The sequence below is a fragment of the Eublepharis macularius genome, chromosome 6 (assembly GCF_028583425.1).
Source record: "Eublepharis macularius isolate TG4126 chromosome 6, MPM_Emac_v1.0, whole genome shotgun sequence".
In the NCBI taxonomy this organism is placed as follows: Eukaryota; Metazoa; Chordata; class Lepidosauria; order Squamata; family Eublepharidae; genus Eublepharis; species Eublepharis macularius.
In genome coordinates, this window is record NC_072795.1 from 60,493,187 (window position 1) to 60,510,307 (window position 17,121).

The window sequence follows — 17,121 nt, forward strand, 5'->3', positions numbered from 1 at the left end:
CAACAGTTTCATGGGTGCTTAGTTTCTACACTGATTCCAAAAGTCCTCCACCCTCTGCAACAGAAATAGAAGTGGGAATTCCCCAAGATGTGTATTTTATATCCCAGTAGGTTTTAAGCCTTTTTCCAGTCGCACTGGTTACTTTTTCAAATTTGTCTTGGCAAAGGTTGCTTTAATAAAGTTAATTTTGAACTCTGCTATTGATAAAGAGTCTTTGGTAAGAGCTCATCACCAGTTGTTCCACACTATCAATATATCTAATTTTCAACATGACCAAATACTTAAATCTAAGGATACTTAAAACCCTCAAAACAATAGAAGTAGTGCTTGTAGCTTTAAGAAATGAATGCCCTCAGTGGCCATTTCTAGGCAACCTCAGAGGCTTCAAGCCTTGGTTCCTGTCAGTTAAAGGCAGGTGGAATGTTAAGTCTGTTTCCAGGACTATTTTAACCTTTGAGAGCCAGGACTCGCATCAGCCACAGGGTGACTTGATACCATGCTACTTGAATGCAAGTACTGGCTATTGTACAGCAGCAGTCACCCCACAAAAGCTAGTGTGGTATAGTAGTTAGAGTTTCAGACTAGGATCTCGGAGTCCCAGGCTTGAATCACTGCTATGCAGTGGAAGCTCTCTTGCTGGCCTTGGGCCATTTGCAGACTCTCAGCTTAAGCTACTGTCACATACCCGGGCCCTTGCTCCTCTGTCTGTACCTCCTCTTCAGTAGTGCCACCACCACCCCCAGGATATTTTGCTATTCACCCACCCTGCCCTTGAGCTGAGATGCCCCCTGCCTTAACTGAAGCAAAGCCGTATAAAATTGAATAAATAAATAATAAAATAATTGCCACAGAGGAAACAGCCATGCAGGGTTCTTACTCAGTAGCATACTGAACGGACAGGGTGTGTTGTAGCAGGAATCAAGGCACAGTTTCTCAGACTAAATAATTTTATTATCTACGAGGTACAAGCGCTAATGCAAAATACAGGAATATAGTAAAGCATGCAATCTAAGAAATAAAGTAGAAAACGGGGAAAAGTTGTCAGCTAAAGGCTTATAAGTTCCATGGCTTCTGGCTCTGGCTGAGGGACAAACCACACGAGACAAAAAATTACACTCGAATTGCACTAAAATACACTCAAATTACAAAATACACTTGAATTACCCATGTAATTCGAGTGCATTTTGTCTCGTGTGGTGAGACCCTGAGCCAGAAGGGTTTGCATGTAGTTCTTATTGTGGAACACCCACACTCCAGGTTTCCTATTCACGCAACACAACAAAACACACACAAAAAGACAGTATCTGTTTAGAGTTCAACCCAAGTGTGTCTCAAAGTAGGCTACCCAATCCAGGCTTGGGGTTCTTAACTCCAAGAGCCCATCATTCCACTGGTCCAAAGAAAGGCACTAACAAATCAAAGAGATGGGTATGTGTTCAGATTGGGTTGTAAAAGTAGCAATCCAGAGATGCAGGCTGGTTTCCCAGCCTGGATGTAGACCAAATGATCCCACTTGGGTCCTCAATCACCACATCTACCAAATGCTAGCCTCCCCTGGATGTTATTGCCCTGCCCCATTCATGACACCTACATCACAGGGTTGCTGTGAAGATAAAATGGAGGAGAGGAGAATGATGTCAGCTGCTTTGGGTCCTCCTTGTGAAGAAATGTGATATATAAAAGAAGAACTATAGAAACTGCCAGGGGAAGGAAAGGAGGGAAAGCTGAGAGCCAGTTTGGTGTAGTGGTTAAGCGCGGGACTCTAATCCAGAGAAATGGGTTTGAGTCCCCACCCCTCACTTGAAGCCAGCTGGGTGACCTTGGGTCAGTCACAGCTCTCTGGAGCTCTGTCAGCCCCACCCACCTCACAGGGTGATTGTTGTAGGGATAATAATAGCATACTTTGTAAACTGCTCTGAGTGGGTGCTAAGTCATTTTGAAGGGTGGTATATAAATCAAATATATTATTATTAAGACGGGGGCAGATAAAGGTAAGGTGGCTGGTGGGTGAGAAGGAAGCAGGAAAAGGGGAGAGGCTATAGGGGCTTTCAAGTAAGGGAAAGAAGAAAAATTGAAGGGAGGGGGAAATGAGATGTCCCCCACAAGTCCTTGTGAGTCCCCTGCTTGTTCCAGTCTAACACTCAAGACAAAGTTGCTGTGTAAAGTGTTGCATCTGCTTATAATACCATCATTCAGCAGTAGTAGTGACTGGCATTTCCCCCTGTATTTATGAAGAAGTTGATTCACAGTATGTGCAGAATATCTGGTTTGTTTTTTCCCATGTGTCGCTGTTGGAGAGGAACTGTTCTTTCTTTCTTTCTTTCTTTCTTTCTTTCTTTCTTTCTTTCTTTCTTTCTTTCTTTCTTTCTTTCTTTCTTTCTTTCTTTCTTTCTTTCTTTCTTTCTTTCTTTCTTGCAACTGTGTCTATGCTTGTGTCTGTGACTGTGTCTATGTAGCTCATAACAGGATAACATATCCACAGCCTGCATAGGTGGCCCTGCTTGGTCAGTTCAGGAGGGATCTATCAGTGTTGCAAGCTGTACTTGAGAAAATTACACAGTGAACACTCCTATGAGCATTATATATGATTGCACTGCAAATATCTATTCATTTATTTAGAAAATGTACATGCCATTTCTCCAGAGACCAGCTCAAGGCAATTCACAAGTAAAAACAATACAATGAAATCATTAAAAAAAAACATTGTAAGAAATTATTAATAATAAAACAAGCCAGGGCATAAAAACAGCACAAAATGATTCAGCAGCCGAAAATGATATTCATAAAAAAGTCTTTGGGCTAGAAGTAGAGTATTAAAAACTGCTTTAAAATAGAATGTTTTGGCCTTGTGCATGAAAATAATATAGTTCATGCAAAGTGTCACTACTGAAACAGTTGTCTCTGGTTGCTGCTCACCACACTCTGCGGGGAGGGGCACAAACAGTACAGCTTGAGACAAATATTATAACTTAAAGGCTGGACAATACTGGAGGAGGCAGTCCTTCGAGTATTGGAGCCCTAAAGTGTTTCTTAAAGGAAACAACTAGTACTTTGAATTTTGCCCGGAAGCAGGCTGGCAGCCAGTTGGCTTAGCTACTCACACTGCAGCGGCGTGAGTTTTTCTTTGCACTCTTTCTAATGAGTACAGAGTAGCTGTAGATTTGGAGGCGCCCATATTCAATGTCCTCAGCACTTTATGCTTGTGGAGAATGTCCTGAAAGTTGGAAAGATATTGTGAAGAATCTCTCCAAAAGCCAGATGACACAAATCTTCTGAAATCATTTGCAATTTGTACTGAGCCCAGTCCCTGTGCATAGAGGATAGTCTTGGCAACTTGTATCTATGATCTGTTTTCAGCTGTTTAGTGAGTCATTCCCACATGCCTTCACTTGACTGTGTCAGCTGGCACAACAGCATATTTCCCTGCTCTGTCAGCCAAATGGGGGAACCTGCCCAGTTCTGATGATGCTTTTTCATTTCCCCACTGTGGTCATGCCAGTGAGCCTAGTGGCAGTTGCCTGATATTCTCTGGACTGGAATGGTATTAGATATCAAAGCTGTGTGCTGGTGGTAAATAGGCATGTTAGAAAGCTTATCTTGTGAGTGTAGTGTAGGAATAGAGGGAAAGAATATTCAACTACAAGCACTAGGAAGCCTCAGATTTCTAGGGATTTGTGCTGGATAGACTGCAATTAAAGTTTATGTGTGTATCATCATTATCAGCATCATCATCATCATCATCATCATCATCAATATGTCTAATTGGCTACACAGCCCCATCTGTGAATACTTATATCCATAGACTGGAGCCATAAACAGACAAGATAGATCTTTCTGCAAACTTGAAAAAAGGTTTGCAGAAAAATCTGAAATTTTAAAAACTCCAGGACCTTGGGGGCTTAACCCTCCCTCCAAAGTAACAGAAGCAGCTCTGGTACCTTTGCCCACTCAGTGGTCATTGTGACTATTACTAGGCAACTACCACAATATTGTCAGTCTTCAAGCCTTGAAGCTCTAAAGAAGGGAGATTTGACTCTCAAAAGCTTATACCCTTGAAAAATCTTGTTGGTCTCTAAGGCGCCACTGGGCTTGGATCCAACCCTTCAAGCCTTGGTTTCTGTCAATAAAAGGCACAAGGAAGGGCCCTTTTCAGGACTGTTTTGGCTTGGACAGGACTCATTGGGGCCAAACCCATCAGAAACCACTAGGTAACTTGCTTCCACACAACTTGCAGGACTCACCTAGGCCCAGCTGCTAACTTCTATTCGACAGCAACAATCCCATGAAAGCCATTGTTGTATAGTGGTTAGAGTTTCAGACTAGGATTCAGTCCTAGACCTAGTTTCAAATTACCACTCTGCCGTGGAAGCTCACTGGGTGATTTGGGCCAGTTACACATTCTCAGCCTAATCTACCTCACAGGGTTGTTGTAAGGATAAACTGCAGAAAAGGAGAATAATGTCAGCTGCTCTAGATCCCCACTGTGGAGAAAAGAAGAATGTAAATGAAATAAATAATAAATATATCTGAATAAGGGGGCAGATGAAAGAGAGGCTGGTGGTGAGTGGGAAGCAGAGAAAGAAGAAGCAAAAAATTGCTAGGAAGAAAGAGAAAATAGTGTGGGGAGGGGAATATAGGTGAAAGGGAGGTGTCTCCTGCAAATCCTTGCAGGTTCCCCACTGCACACCTGGGCCCAGCCTGAAAGCCAGCACCATGCAGCTGAGCCATAGTTTTCCCACGTAGAGCCTGTCAGAGGGAGGGAAGAAGTGAAAGCTAAAGACAAGAGAACAGATAACGGTAAGATGAGTAGCAGGTGGGAAGGAGAGAAGGAAGCAAAAAAAGGGAAGAGGTTGTGACAGCTTTTAGGAAATGGAAAGAAGAAAATAGTGGGGGGAGGGGAAATGAGATGACTCCCCCCAATTATGGGTCCCCTGTATGTGTTGGTGTGTGTGTGTACATGCACGCTTATGTCTGTCTATACATATATCAACTGCAATGCTCATTCAGCTGGTTGGACTTCTTATTTAAATCAATCTAAAGCTTTTTTGCAACTTTACACTGCTTTAAGAGACCCATTGTGGTAAAGCAGATATACTTATGGTTTGAGACCAGATCCCCACTCAGCCATGAAGCTCACTGGAGTATCCTTGAGTCACTCATACTATCTCAGTCTAACTCCTTAGGCAGTGTGAGAATAAAAGGGGGGAATCATGCACTCCTTGGAGGAAGAGAAAGATAAACTAATGTTGGTGCTAGCAGTAGTAGTATTTGCTCACAAAGCACATTTTTTACACAAGCTTATCATTAAGAGATTGCCAAACCTCCTTCTTGTACCAGGCTTTGTTCAACATGGAAGCTGTTTCTTCATCAGTATGACAGAGTGTCATTAGAATTTGGGAGGGAAGTAGCTATGTGGGTGGAGTATTTGCTTTGCGTACATCAGATCCCCCAGGTTCAGTCCCAGTTATTGCCAATTAAAAGGAGTGGGAGATAGCTCTTCCTGAGACCCTGGAGAGCTTCTGCATGACATATTATATGACTAGCAGAATCATATTGTATATCATATACAATATTGGGCTATATGGGTTAAGGGTATGACAGTGCTTCTTAATAAGTTTTCAAAGGAATCTTCAGTCAGTTTCGCATCATGAGGAACAAAATTATGATCTTGGAGAGAAAACCAGAGGTAGTGTGTAATAGCCAAGTCAGAGAGCCCTTCCCTCCACAGCCACAGCCACCCCCCCCCCCTTTTCTGGCCTCTTTGGTGAGTAATGGCTGTTTCATGGCACTGTCTCAGCTCAGAGACGAGTTGGGCTCAGGAATGTGATTCAGCTCAAGGACCTGTCAAGTTCTGTTCCTGAAAAATTCACCAAACAGTTGGGTGAATACACCCATCCTACATTTGGAGCTTGAAAACAGCCAGAAGTTTTGTAATTTTCCCATATCCACCCCTAGAAGACTTGGATTTTTTTACACTTCTGTTTGAAAAACTACGTCGCTAAGCAGCTGTTGTGAGGGGGGGCAGGCTTGGGAACAAAGGGTTCTGCCAGATGCTTAACTTCCTCATGAAAGGAACTGGATGTGGTTTCTGGCATCCTGAGACTTTGCTGTCCTCTAGCGAAAGAATGCAAGTTTGCACAGGATAAACAGGAAAATCGGTGCCAACGACACAGTGGGTGGGTGAAACCTGAATGTCTTAAATGTTTTAAATGTATCCTTTTGTAAGATCAGTGCTAAAAGCTTTATTCTGTGTTCCATACTTCATAAGTTGATGTTATGCCATTTAGGATTTAGATTTGCTGCAAAATATAATTTGGAGCTTCACAGTAAGGCAGCAAACATGGTATTGGAATATTTGGCTTGAGCTGCTATTTCCAGCTGTTCTACACTGTTTAGCTGAAGAAATCTTTTGCGGTTCATCTCAAGAAGACCTTTGACAAAAAACGTTACCACCATTTGTGATCCCCTAGGCTTTGATTCCACTGTATGATAAGTTTGTAAGTCCATGGAATAAACCTTGTTATAATGAGTAACAAAACAGAAGCGATGTCTTCTAACAGTGCCGTACTAGTCTGAAATCTAATTATGTCCTTGGATCTTCAGCTGAGCTCTGGATGATCATGGCTTGCTCTTGGGCTGAAGAGTTGGACTCTGATCCTCTATTGTGCCGCAGCACTTCTGTGGAAAGACCTTGGACTGCTTATGAAGAAGGTTTTTGGGCATTAGAGTTACTCAGATGGCTAAAGGATGTTGCAAAGATATAATTTCTAGTCACTGGAATTTCCAGTTTTGTTGACCAGGCCAATACTCTGTGTTTCATTTTTCTTTACCCCCGGTTGTCTCACCGCATATTTTCAAACATGTCCTAACCACATATACTTTTCCATCTTAAAATAGTAGGCGCTATTGTTGTTTTTCTGTAGTAAATGCTGAATTTGTACAGTTGTACCCATATAAACCTAATTCATTTGATGCAGGCTCTAGGACTGTGCAGTAACCAGGTTGGCACTGGCTACTAAAAATCAGCAGACAAAATTAATACAGTATTGCAAAGAGATATAGGTTCACAGTTTACATTTATTAAAACAAAAAGACATAAAAATGGATCAAGGACAGGACAGTGGACAGGAAGAAGGGCAGGAAAAGACAGCTTTTCAGACCAATTGCACAAAACATTTCACTTCCACTTGCAGGCTCTTAGCACTTGGTTACCGCAGTTCAGGCTACTTTCCTTAAGTGCCAAAGTTTAATTTGGCAATTAGAAATGGGTAGAGCAAATTGATCTTGTAGTATTTGAGGAAATCAACTTGAACTGGTAGTAGCCAGGTCAGTGCAAGCTGAGATGGAGGAGTTTGCTCCAGAAAACTAACTTCCTGTGAATTCTGGAGGGGTGGGGGGTGCTTAGTCCTAAACAACAGAAGTTTTCCTTACCTTAGCCAAGTGGTTATTTCACCTTCCAGTAATGAAAATTTAGATTTACATGTGAGATACATCCAATTATGTTTTCTAAGTGATTCATTTTCACCCTTTCTTTCTTATTTAGTTCTTGCTCATTTTTCACAAAGCTGCAGCTGGAGAGCTTGAAGAAGACAGTGGTTTGATGGCTTTGGCTAAACTCTCAGAGATTGATGTTGCCCTTGAGGGGGTAAAAGGAGCAAAGAACTTCTTTGAGGCAAAGGTAAAAATATATATATTAGATCTTTGGGAATGGGAGGAAAGAAGCACTTACTGGAATTTCCTACTTCATTCCAGTATTACCAGCACAAATTAGAGCACAAGTTAGCCGTCATACTAGGAAACACATCTTATGGATGGATTCATATGATTTTATGACAAAACAGGTTTGTCTTGCTTTGCGCTGGCAATAAAACACCAAACCATCCTGGCAGGGAGATGCCATTTACAGAACCCAGATTGTGGCGGGAGTGAAATCAGTGCACAGATTCCACCTTTGGGCCGTCTTGTCAGTGTCCCATGCTCTCAGTGGGGAGAAACCTGAGATATATTTCCAGTCTAACACCACTTTCTTCCTGCATTGCGCACGTAGCATGCTAGTTTGTGTACCTCTTGCACCTTTATTTTGGAATTGATTGGTCAAAAGTTGTCTTGGAGGGAATTTTGAATTTGAACCGCAAGTTCACGTTGGCCTCATAAGGGAATTCCCCAACTAAAGATAAATATGTAAATAGGGGATCCAAGGGTACAAACTTCTGTCTTGTCTTTATCCTGTTTTTACCACACCCAAATACTGGGGTAGGGAAAGGACAGCCTTGATCCCTCTCTCAAGGTGAAGACATGCTTATATAATGTGTGTATATCTGGGTAGCGACTATGTTTTTTTTTATTTGTTTAGTATTCTCTGTTGTTCCACCTGACTGTAGATCTTTCCCAAATATCTATGGTTTTAGTATGCGTGCTTAGTAAATAAAATGTGAAAAGTCTGACCTGGTCCGAGAGGGAATTCCTGGGGAAAGCTTCTTCATGTGCCAGCTGCTCTGGTACTCTGCCTTGAAGAAAAGGCAGGGGGACAGGGGAGAGCGACCCTCATTTCTCTTAGACATGCATGGCTTATATTTTAAATAAGAAATATCTATACTGAGTTGGAGCACTTTGTCCAATATTGAGTCTTACCAGCATTGATACAAAATACTATAATTCTACAAGTAGCAGAAGCAATAAGAGAGGCTTAGGCTCAAACTCTTAATATTGGCACACAGTGCTGAGCCCCCTGGCAGCAGATAATGGCCAGTGTTAGAGGAATCATCATTGCGTACACCTGCCAACTTTTCCACTTTTGTAGTACATCGCCACACTGCATGCTGAATGGAAGATAAAATTCTTGAGTCAGGAGAACGTGAACTGAAATTTAAGATCAGATCAGTTTGGTTTAGTGAATGCATACTGATTTTTTGTGGCTTGCTACAAAATAATAGCTGGCATGTATATGGAAGGTTGTGTGTAATCAATCTGCTTGCTTGCAGGATAGTTTAAGATACTGTCACATCTCTTCTTCCTCTATTCCAGTGAACTGTCTATCCTATTACAGTGGTCATTCTTCTTTGCCTTTGTGGCTAAGGCTTGTTAGCTAAGACTAACAGAAGTTGATAGCTAGCAAGAAGGACTATGCTCCTGGTCACAAGAGATTTCTGTGTCTGGTCACAAGCGATTTTCTCCAATAAATTATTCCTGTATTTTAGAATAAAGCAGACCACAAGCTATGAGAGAATGTGACCATATTTGTGAAGATTTGGAACTAGAATAGCACTTACACCAAGATAGCTGACTCTGATAATCAATTACAACTGGATGTGATGGGTTGATAAAATTGGGTGTTGCTACATGAGAGAATGACATGACTATTATCTAGAAAAATAGTTTGGCTTAACAGCTTAATGGCCCAGATGGTTTGCTGTGGCTTCCTCTCTATGTGTGCCTCTTTTAAACTAAAGTTACATATTATTCCAGTGTGAGGGTTCATTTGGGTGTACATAATTAGTGAACTGTCTGTCAAACCACATTTGCCATGTTTTATTTTTATTATTTATTATACTATATTTTCTCCTAGATTGACTTCAAGAGAAACTATATTGCATATTTTCATAGTAGCTGGCTAGGTTTGAGCAGCATCTTGAGTAGGTATCTGTGCTGGTCTGCAGTAGAACAGCAGGATTTGAGTCCAATGACACCTTAAAGACCAACTAGATTTTCAGGGTTTAAGCTTTTGAGAGTCAAAGCTCCCTTCTTCAGATACAGGGAGGAAATCCCTGAGACTTTATATTCCAGCCAGGAGGTGGATGGAATGAAGCAAAGAAGGGAGTCAGACTGTAAAGGTAAAATGCAGTTTGATTACAGCAGAGATTAGCATCTGTAGTAAAATAAGATTCCTATGTGTCTATTCAGCCCTGGGGGTTCCACTGTTCCGAACTTGCAAATTAACTCAAATTCAGCAACCTCCTTGTAATCTGCCCTCGAAGCTTCTTTGTTAGAGGACCGCCACTTGTAGATCATTTTGACAGAGATTCTCACCTGCAGGCTCTTCAGCAGACATTTTTGGAATTCCAATATCCACCTGATGTAGTAAGGAAATAGATTGACAAAGCCAGAATGGCAGCAGATTATAACCTGCTACAACATAGGCCCGTACAAAATCTTAAGGGATTAACACAAAACAACAACAGAATGTCACTGGTGGTCACATACAACTCTTGGCTTAAACCAGTTCAACACATTCATGACTTGCAACCTATGCAGGACAATGATTTCTATGAGGAAAAGTTGAGGGAGCTTGGTATGTTTACCCTAGAGAGGAGATGACTGAGAGGTGATATAATAACTATCTTCAAGTAGTTGAAGGGCTGTCAAATAGAGGATGGTGTGGAGTTGTTTCCCCTTGCCCCAGAAGGTCGGATCAGAACCAGTGGGTTGGAATTAAATCAAGAGTTTTTGGCTAAACATTAGGAAGAACTTCCTGACAGAGCAGTCCCTCAGAGGAACAGGCTTCCTCGGGAGGTGGTGGACTCTCCTCCTTTGGAGATTTTTAAGCAGAGGCTAGATGGCCATCTGACAGCAAAGCTGATCCTGTGAACCTAGGCAGATCATGAGAGGGAGGGCAGGAAGGATTACATCTGTGCTTAGTTCTCGTGGCCCCTTCTTATATGCCCAGGGTAATACCTATCACCACATTGGGTCAGAAAGCAATTTTCCCTAGGCCAGTTTAGCTAGGGATCCTGACAGTGTTTTGTCATCTTCTGGTCATGGAGCAGGGGTCACTGGGGGTGTGGCGAAGAGGTAGTTGTAAATTTCCTGCACTGTGCAGGGGTTGGACTAGATGACCCTGGAGGTGCCTTCCAACCCTATGATTCTATGGCTCTCACAAGCAAACCTTTTCATGCCCACAGATAGCCCCCTAATCTTAAACAACTTCTTACTCACAATAATGTACTTCCTAACACAGACAAAAACTCTGGAACCAGGACCTGCAGCAAACCAAGATGCCAACTCTGTCCCCATATTCATTCTGACAAGACAATCACTGGACCTAATAACACCAGTTACACCATCTTAGGCTCATTCACTTGTCCATCTTCCAATGTTATATATGCTATGAAATGTCAACAATGCCCTTCTATTCTCTACATTGAACAAACAAGTCAGTCCCTATGCAAAAGAATAAATGGACTTAAACTTGATATTAAAAATCACAACGCTTAAAAATCAATAGAAGAACATCTTTATCTTCCAAGACATTCCATTGCTGACCTTAAAGTAGCTATCTTCAAACAAAAAAGCTTCAAGGGAAGATTACAACGTAAGATTGCTGAATTTGAGTTCATTTACAAATTCAGAACAATGGAACCCCCCCCCCCCCCCCGGGCTAAATAGACGCACAGGAGTCTTATCTCACTACAGATGCTAATCTCTGCTCTAATCAAGCTGCAATGTACCTTTACATCCTGACTCCCTTCTTTGTTTCATCCCACCCACCTCCTGATTGGGATATAAAGGCTCAGGGATCTCTCTGTATCTGAAGAAAGGAGCTTTGACTCTCAAAAGTTTATACCTTGAAAATCCAGTTGGTCTCTAAGGTGCCAGTGGTCTCAACGCCCTAGGTCTGAGCAGAATCAGTGATGTTTCAAACCACATCCTGCTCCCTAGAGTAATTTTTCAGCTATTTTAAAGTTGATTGTGCTTTATTGTTATAAAAGTATATGGATATATATTCAGTTTAATACATATTTGTGTAGCATTTTAAAAGTAGAAAAAATGAAAACCCTTCCTGAAGCATTGATGACGGGATAAACAATTTAATCATTAGTCAGTTCTCTTATGCACATGTGTAATTTGCATGCTAGGAGGAAGCCTGGCTAACCCCAAGCTAAAAAAAATGCACTGTGACTCCTGGTTTTGTGTTGTACATCTATACATACTCATGGTGTTGGATTCAGAATTCATTGGTGATTTCCACTGATTCCCCCTTCCCACTACAGACCTCACTTATGCTATTCCTCAGGGCCCCCTGTCCCCAAGGAGCAACATTTTGTGGAGATCAGGGAGCTGCAGTAAGAAGGGGCAGGCAGGAAAGTTCCATACTGGTAATAGAAAGTTTAGCCTGGATCCAGCCCAGGGTTTCTTTTAAGGGGAATGGGTGATTATGGATTTTCTAGAAGAATTGTGCTATCAGGCCTACCAAATCTTGGCAGTCCTGAAGAAGTGACAGACTTCTTTCTTTACATTTCTGCTACTGCATTATAGGTTCAAGCATTGTCTTCAGCCAGTAAGTTTGAAGCAGAAATCAAAGCAGAGCAGGATGAACGAAAACGTGAGGAAGAGGAGAAGAAGCACCGCAGAGCAGCTTTCCGAGAGCTCAAGTCAGCATTCAGTCAATAACTGAGGCAACTCATCTGCCAGATGAGACTGGTGTATCTTCTTACAAGCTGTGCTGTGTATTGGACACCCCTCTGGAGAGGAATCATAATAGATTTAAAGCTCTTTTTAAAATATGAAACTACTATCAAGATGCTTGAGCATATGCCACACACCACAGCATTTGCATCATTCTGAATGCCAAAAATTATCCAGGTGACCCTCTCGCTGTAATGGGCATGGCCAAAAAGAATGGAAATATTCTAATGCTGAAGGCCTAGACAGAAAATTGGAGCACCAAATAAGCAACAGTGGTACTAAACAAGTTCATCTTGGTCAGAAAATAGGTAGAAAATCCCATCTTACTCTCCATTCTGAACATCCCTTCCTTCAGCTTCCTTTCTCTGTATCTTTTAGCTCCTATATTTCCCAAAGCCATTTATTACTTCCAGAGAAGCAGGGGCTTCTTTTAGATATAAACTATGTTCCTTTCGTGTTCAAATAATTGTGCCAGTACCCTTTTATGTTCTAATTTTGCTTCACATGCACTGTTTCCTAGCAAGCAGGCTTCTGGGGCAATCCCATTAACAAAGATAAGGAGAGTGCCATTTTTTTAAATTCAACTGTGACAACTTTCTATTCAAGGGTACAAGCACCCATCACCATGTTTTTTTATGTGGACATAAATGTCTCTGCTCTAAGCAACAACAACAAAAGTCCCATTAATATATTTTCTGATTCTATCTATCTGGTCACATTCCATTACATTTTTGTTGTTGGGTCCATAGACTTTTTCCAGTTTTGGGGGAGTTACACATCTGACAGTCAAGTGGGTAAGATAGTTTGGCAGTACTTCAGTTGTCCACCTCTGAAAATCTTCTGTCCTCTTGTGGCCACATGTGGGAATGCAACTACTACTTTAGAGTTATTACTTAATCAAAATTGCCATTTCTGTTTAGCAGTGTTTCTACTTTGAAAGGGTAATAGATTTAGGTTCCGAAGCATATATACAGTAGGTGGGTGCCAGCTTCTTTGCCAAGTCTGTTTTCAGTCAATGTAACAGATACCACATTCCTTGTTTTTAGCTTCTTACATTGTGATACTGTGAGCGTGGAATAGTGAAAAGGAGCCCATCTCATGTTAAACAATGGATAGGATAACTGCTAAATAATTAAAACTTTATTTGCAAGTCCACAGATTATATTTGATAAAAATCACACTTTTTAGCTAAAAAATATTTATAATAAATGTTTTATACGTTACAAGGTTTGAATTATTTTTTCTCTTCTGTTGCTTATACAAATAAAACATTTCTAACTTGCCACATGCTAGCTTGACATCCTTTGTTTCATCTTCTTCTTCAGACTTTATTCGTCTAGATCTCTGGTCTGCAAAATATGCCTGCACTTCATATCAAAGTCAAGGGTTTTAAGGCTTAGTACTCCAGTGTTTTGGTGACAGCACAGAGTGGTTGCTATGACTATTGAGTTACTATTCTTGACTTTAATGCCCAGGGAGCCACAAAGAGACTACTCCCTGAAAATATCAATTAAGTGTATTAATTGAATGGAGTAGTAGACAATATTCTGATGAGCAGCCTGATTAGTGGAGGTAGAGAGAGTGCCATTTTTAAAAATTCAACTCTGAAACTTTCTGTTCAAGGTTACAAACAGCCTCCACCGCCTTTTACCCTAGAGACCCAAGAAGCAGGGAAGGTACCACTGATTGGCTGCTGTAAAATAATTGGTCCCTTTATGACGGGGGAAGTGTGATCTTAGTCTATGCCAAGACACATTGACTGGTCCATCTCTCTGGACTGCTGTAAGGATAAAATGCAGTGAAAGGATACATTAGGTATGCTATCCTGAGCTCCTTGGAGGAAGGGTGGGAAAAACAGAATGTAAAGAATAATGTATACATAGGTATACATAGAACCTATTATTAGCCTATACATGCTAAGGCATACATACAAGGTATACATAGACCCTATTATTAGCCTATTCATGCTAAAAATGATTTATTTTCAAATGATACTTGGGTTGGGTCTGGTGTAAGTGGGGCTCAGAAGGAATCTTTGTCTGAAGGCCTGTGGTAGCCCTGATTTTCAGACACAGCAAGTTTCCTCTGATCTCTCGAATAGCACCCTAAAGACTTAACAAAATTTATTCTGGCACAAGCTTTCCTGAGTTAGAGCTCACTTCATCAAATGCACAGTAGTATGTAAATCCATCTGGCCAATTTATATACACAACAAAAATGTGTGTGTGTATGTTTGAGGGGGAGGTAGAATATGTTACAAAGAGAAGCTGGTTCAAAACAAGATCCAATCCAAAGGGTAGTCCATTCATTTTGCATGGACTGTGAGACACTCCCAATTATTGTTAGAAACTTTGTGCAGGATAAAATGAGACAAGCAGATACAATACGAAGCTACAGGGGTATAGGTGAATAATTAACATCTGTAAGGAGCAGGATATACAAGTTATCAGCACCTACAGTGAATATGGAAGAACTGGCCTGTTCAGTTGTTTTCTAAGTGTGAACCGTGTGTTCCTTCCTGTTAATATTTTAGTGATTCTTGATTATGGCATAGATTTTCTTTCCACCTTTGGAAAAATCGATGGTGACCTGGATCAGTGTGCCAGTTTGGGGGCCATTGTGGAGTTTGAGAGGTATTATGTAAGATTTGTATGTGGTGTCTGTGACTTTTGTTTTAAACTAGAAACAAAGAATTAGGTCCTGTGGGAAATCTCTACTGATAGAAAGGATTTCTATCAGTGGAGCGGACCTCCCTTGCCTACCTACTCCTGCTAAGCTCAAAATGATCCTTACAGTGCTACTACTGGGGAAGAGGGCATCCTAAGAAATGGGGAGGGTGTTGGACATTTCAATGGGAGGGGCAATGGACAAAAATCACACACACCCTCCATCTGTGGAAATTTCAACTCGATCCAAGCCAAGGTTCTTAAAACTGCCCTTGCCACTTGCCACTGCCTTCAGGAATGTCTAAGCAGTAAGAAAGAAGCTAGAAGGCCATCCAAGAGTTAATTATAGTCAATGCAAAGCTTCTTTTATTGAATTGTACTTGGGTCAGCTGCTTTTAGCACTATAAACATGAGAACAGGTTCTGTTGCCAACATTCCTGTTTGTTTCACTGCCACCTACTGGATGATCCATTCTCATTTACTAGCAGTTGTAAAAATTGCTTCCAATATACCAATGTAGCTATGAGAAAAATTTCTCCTCCTCCTAGAGCATCTAAACCTCAAAGATCACTACTATTCCAAAAAGTCTTAACTAATGCGGAGTCATCAAACTTCAGTAATTTCTGCTCTGGACTCATTTCTTGGATTTATATCCCACTTCTGATGCAGCGTTAAAGTGGGGGATAACAATAAAAAGTAGTTTTGATGCTTCTCCCAAGAACAGGTCAAAGTATGGGTTTTTTATCATCTCTTACTTAAGTAGAATGCTGTGAATAAAATCCATTATTTTCAAGAGAGGAAGAATTGAACATTAGGAATAAACTAAAGTTTCTATGAAATGGCAATATAGTGCAAATAAGACTGATGGCTACTGATATACTCCAGTGATGTCATTACTGTTCTTATTTAATATTTAATTTATTCAATTAATATGGCAAATCAAGGATCATTCTACACTGAGTGGTGTGAAGAAAACAGAACATTTCAGGCTTAGAAGAATCATTCAGAATGGAGCAGGAGGGAATCTCTTAGAGGCATTTGCATCATCAGCCATATGTTTTTTGCAAGAGATGCGTTGTCATTTGGACTGGACAAGTCCCCTCATACCAGGTTACTCAGGCTTGCTGTACCAGACTTGCAGAAATCTAATAGAAGCAATTCAGTTGGTAAAGATAAAGGCTGAACAGTAGTGGGGTAGCTGTTTGCAGTGAAAACTAAATCTTTTGTGGCATATAAAAGACTAAAAGATTTCATTGAAAAGTAGTCATTCATCGGGTGGAAGTCTTCATCATATGCATAATGTAAAATGTGGATTTGTGGACAACACCTTGATGGGGCTGCATTTGTCTTTGAATTTCAAATGATGGTATAAGATAGGTGGTTGCTGGCTGCAGAAAAATACTCAAGACAAAAAACTGCAGTCTTCCAAACAAGTTCCTTCTTTAGTTTAAGGAAACCTTTCAGTTTTGAAATATTCAAGATTATTTCTCTCGTCATAATTCTTATAATCCTGTTTGTGACGTGACAGACCAATATATATTGGCACATAGGAGGGTCATGCTATTCTGGCACTGTCCAGGCACATTGGCACAAGTCTCCTAGATTCCATTCTGAAGCCAAACTCCTTGGACTGCATAAGCAGAGCGGACTTGAGGCTATATCTATGACTCATTCTCTTCAAATGGCTTTAATTCTAAAAGCATTTTTTGCCCAGAGCATGATGCCTGCTGGAAGGAAACCATCAAAAATTCTTGATTGCAGAGTCAAGTAGTCCTACCCCCTTGAGATATAAAGCTTTCTCAAACTGCTCTACGACACCCATTCTCACCTAAATAATATGAGAATAGCACAGAATAGCTGTAAACAACTTTATCAGGATTCCTTTGTGCAAAACTCATTAAGTTGTGCCTTAGCTTTTGGGAATTTAGAGCGTTTAACTGTACCCCAAGGGCTGAATATTCTGTTGGTACCCTAATCAAGATACCAATTTGTCCAATCTGGTTCTGATCTGAAATCATTACTTGGCTCCCTGCCACTTCTGTCTGAAATTATA

At 40.9% G+C, this 17,121-nt stretch overlaps 1 protein-coding gene across 1 annotated transcript in view; it reads left to right on the plus strand.

Moving 5' to 3' along the window:
• The window catches only part of EFHD1 (EF-hand domain family member D1), a 42,179-nt gene extending 28,492 nt beyond the window's left edge, over window positions 1-13,687 (plus strand). The window contains exons 3-4 of the mRNA XM_054983689.1: window positions 7,544-7,678; window positions 12,253-13,687. Coding sequence (XP_054839664.1) covers window positions 7,544-7,678; window positions 12,253-12,387 — 270 coding nt within the window. The 3' untranslated portion in view covers window positions 12,388-13,687. The remainder of the gene's footprint in view (window positions 1-7,543; window positions 7,679-12,252) is intronic.
• Window positions 13,688-17,121: the final 3,434 nt, after the last annotated feature.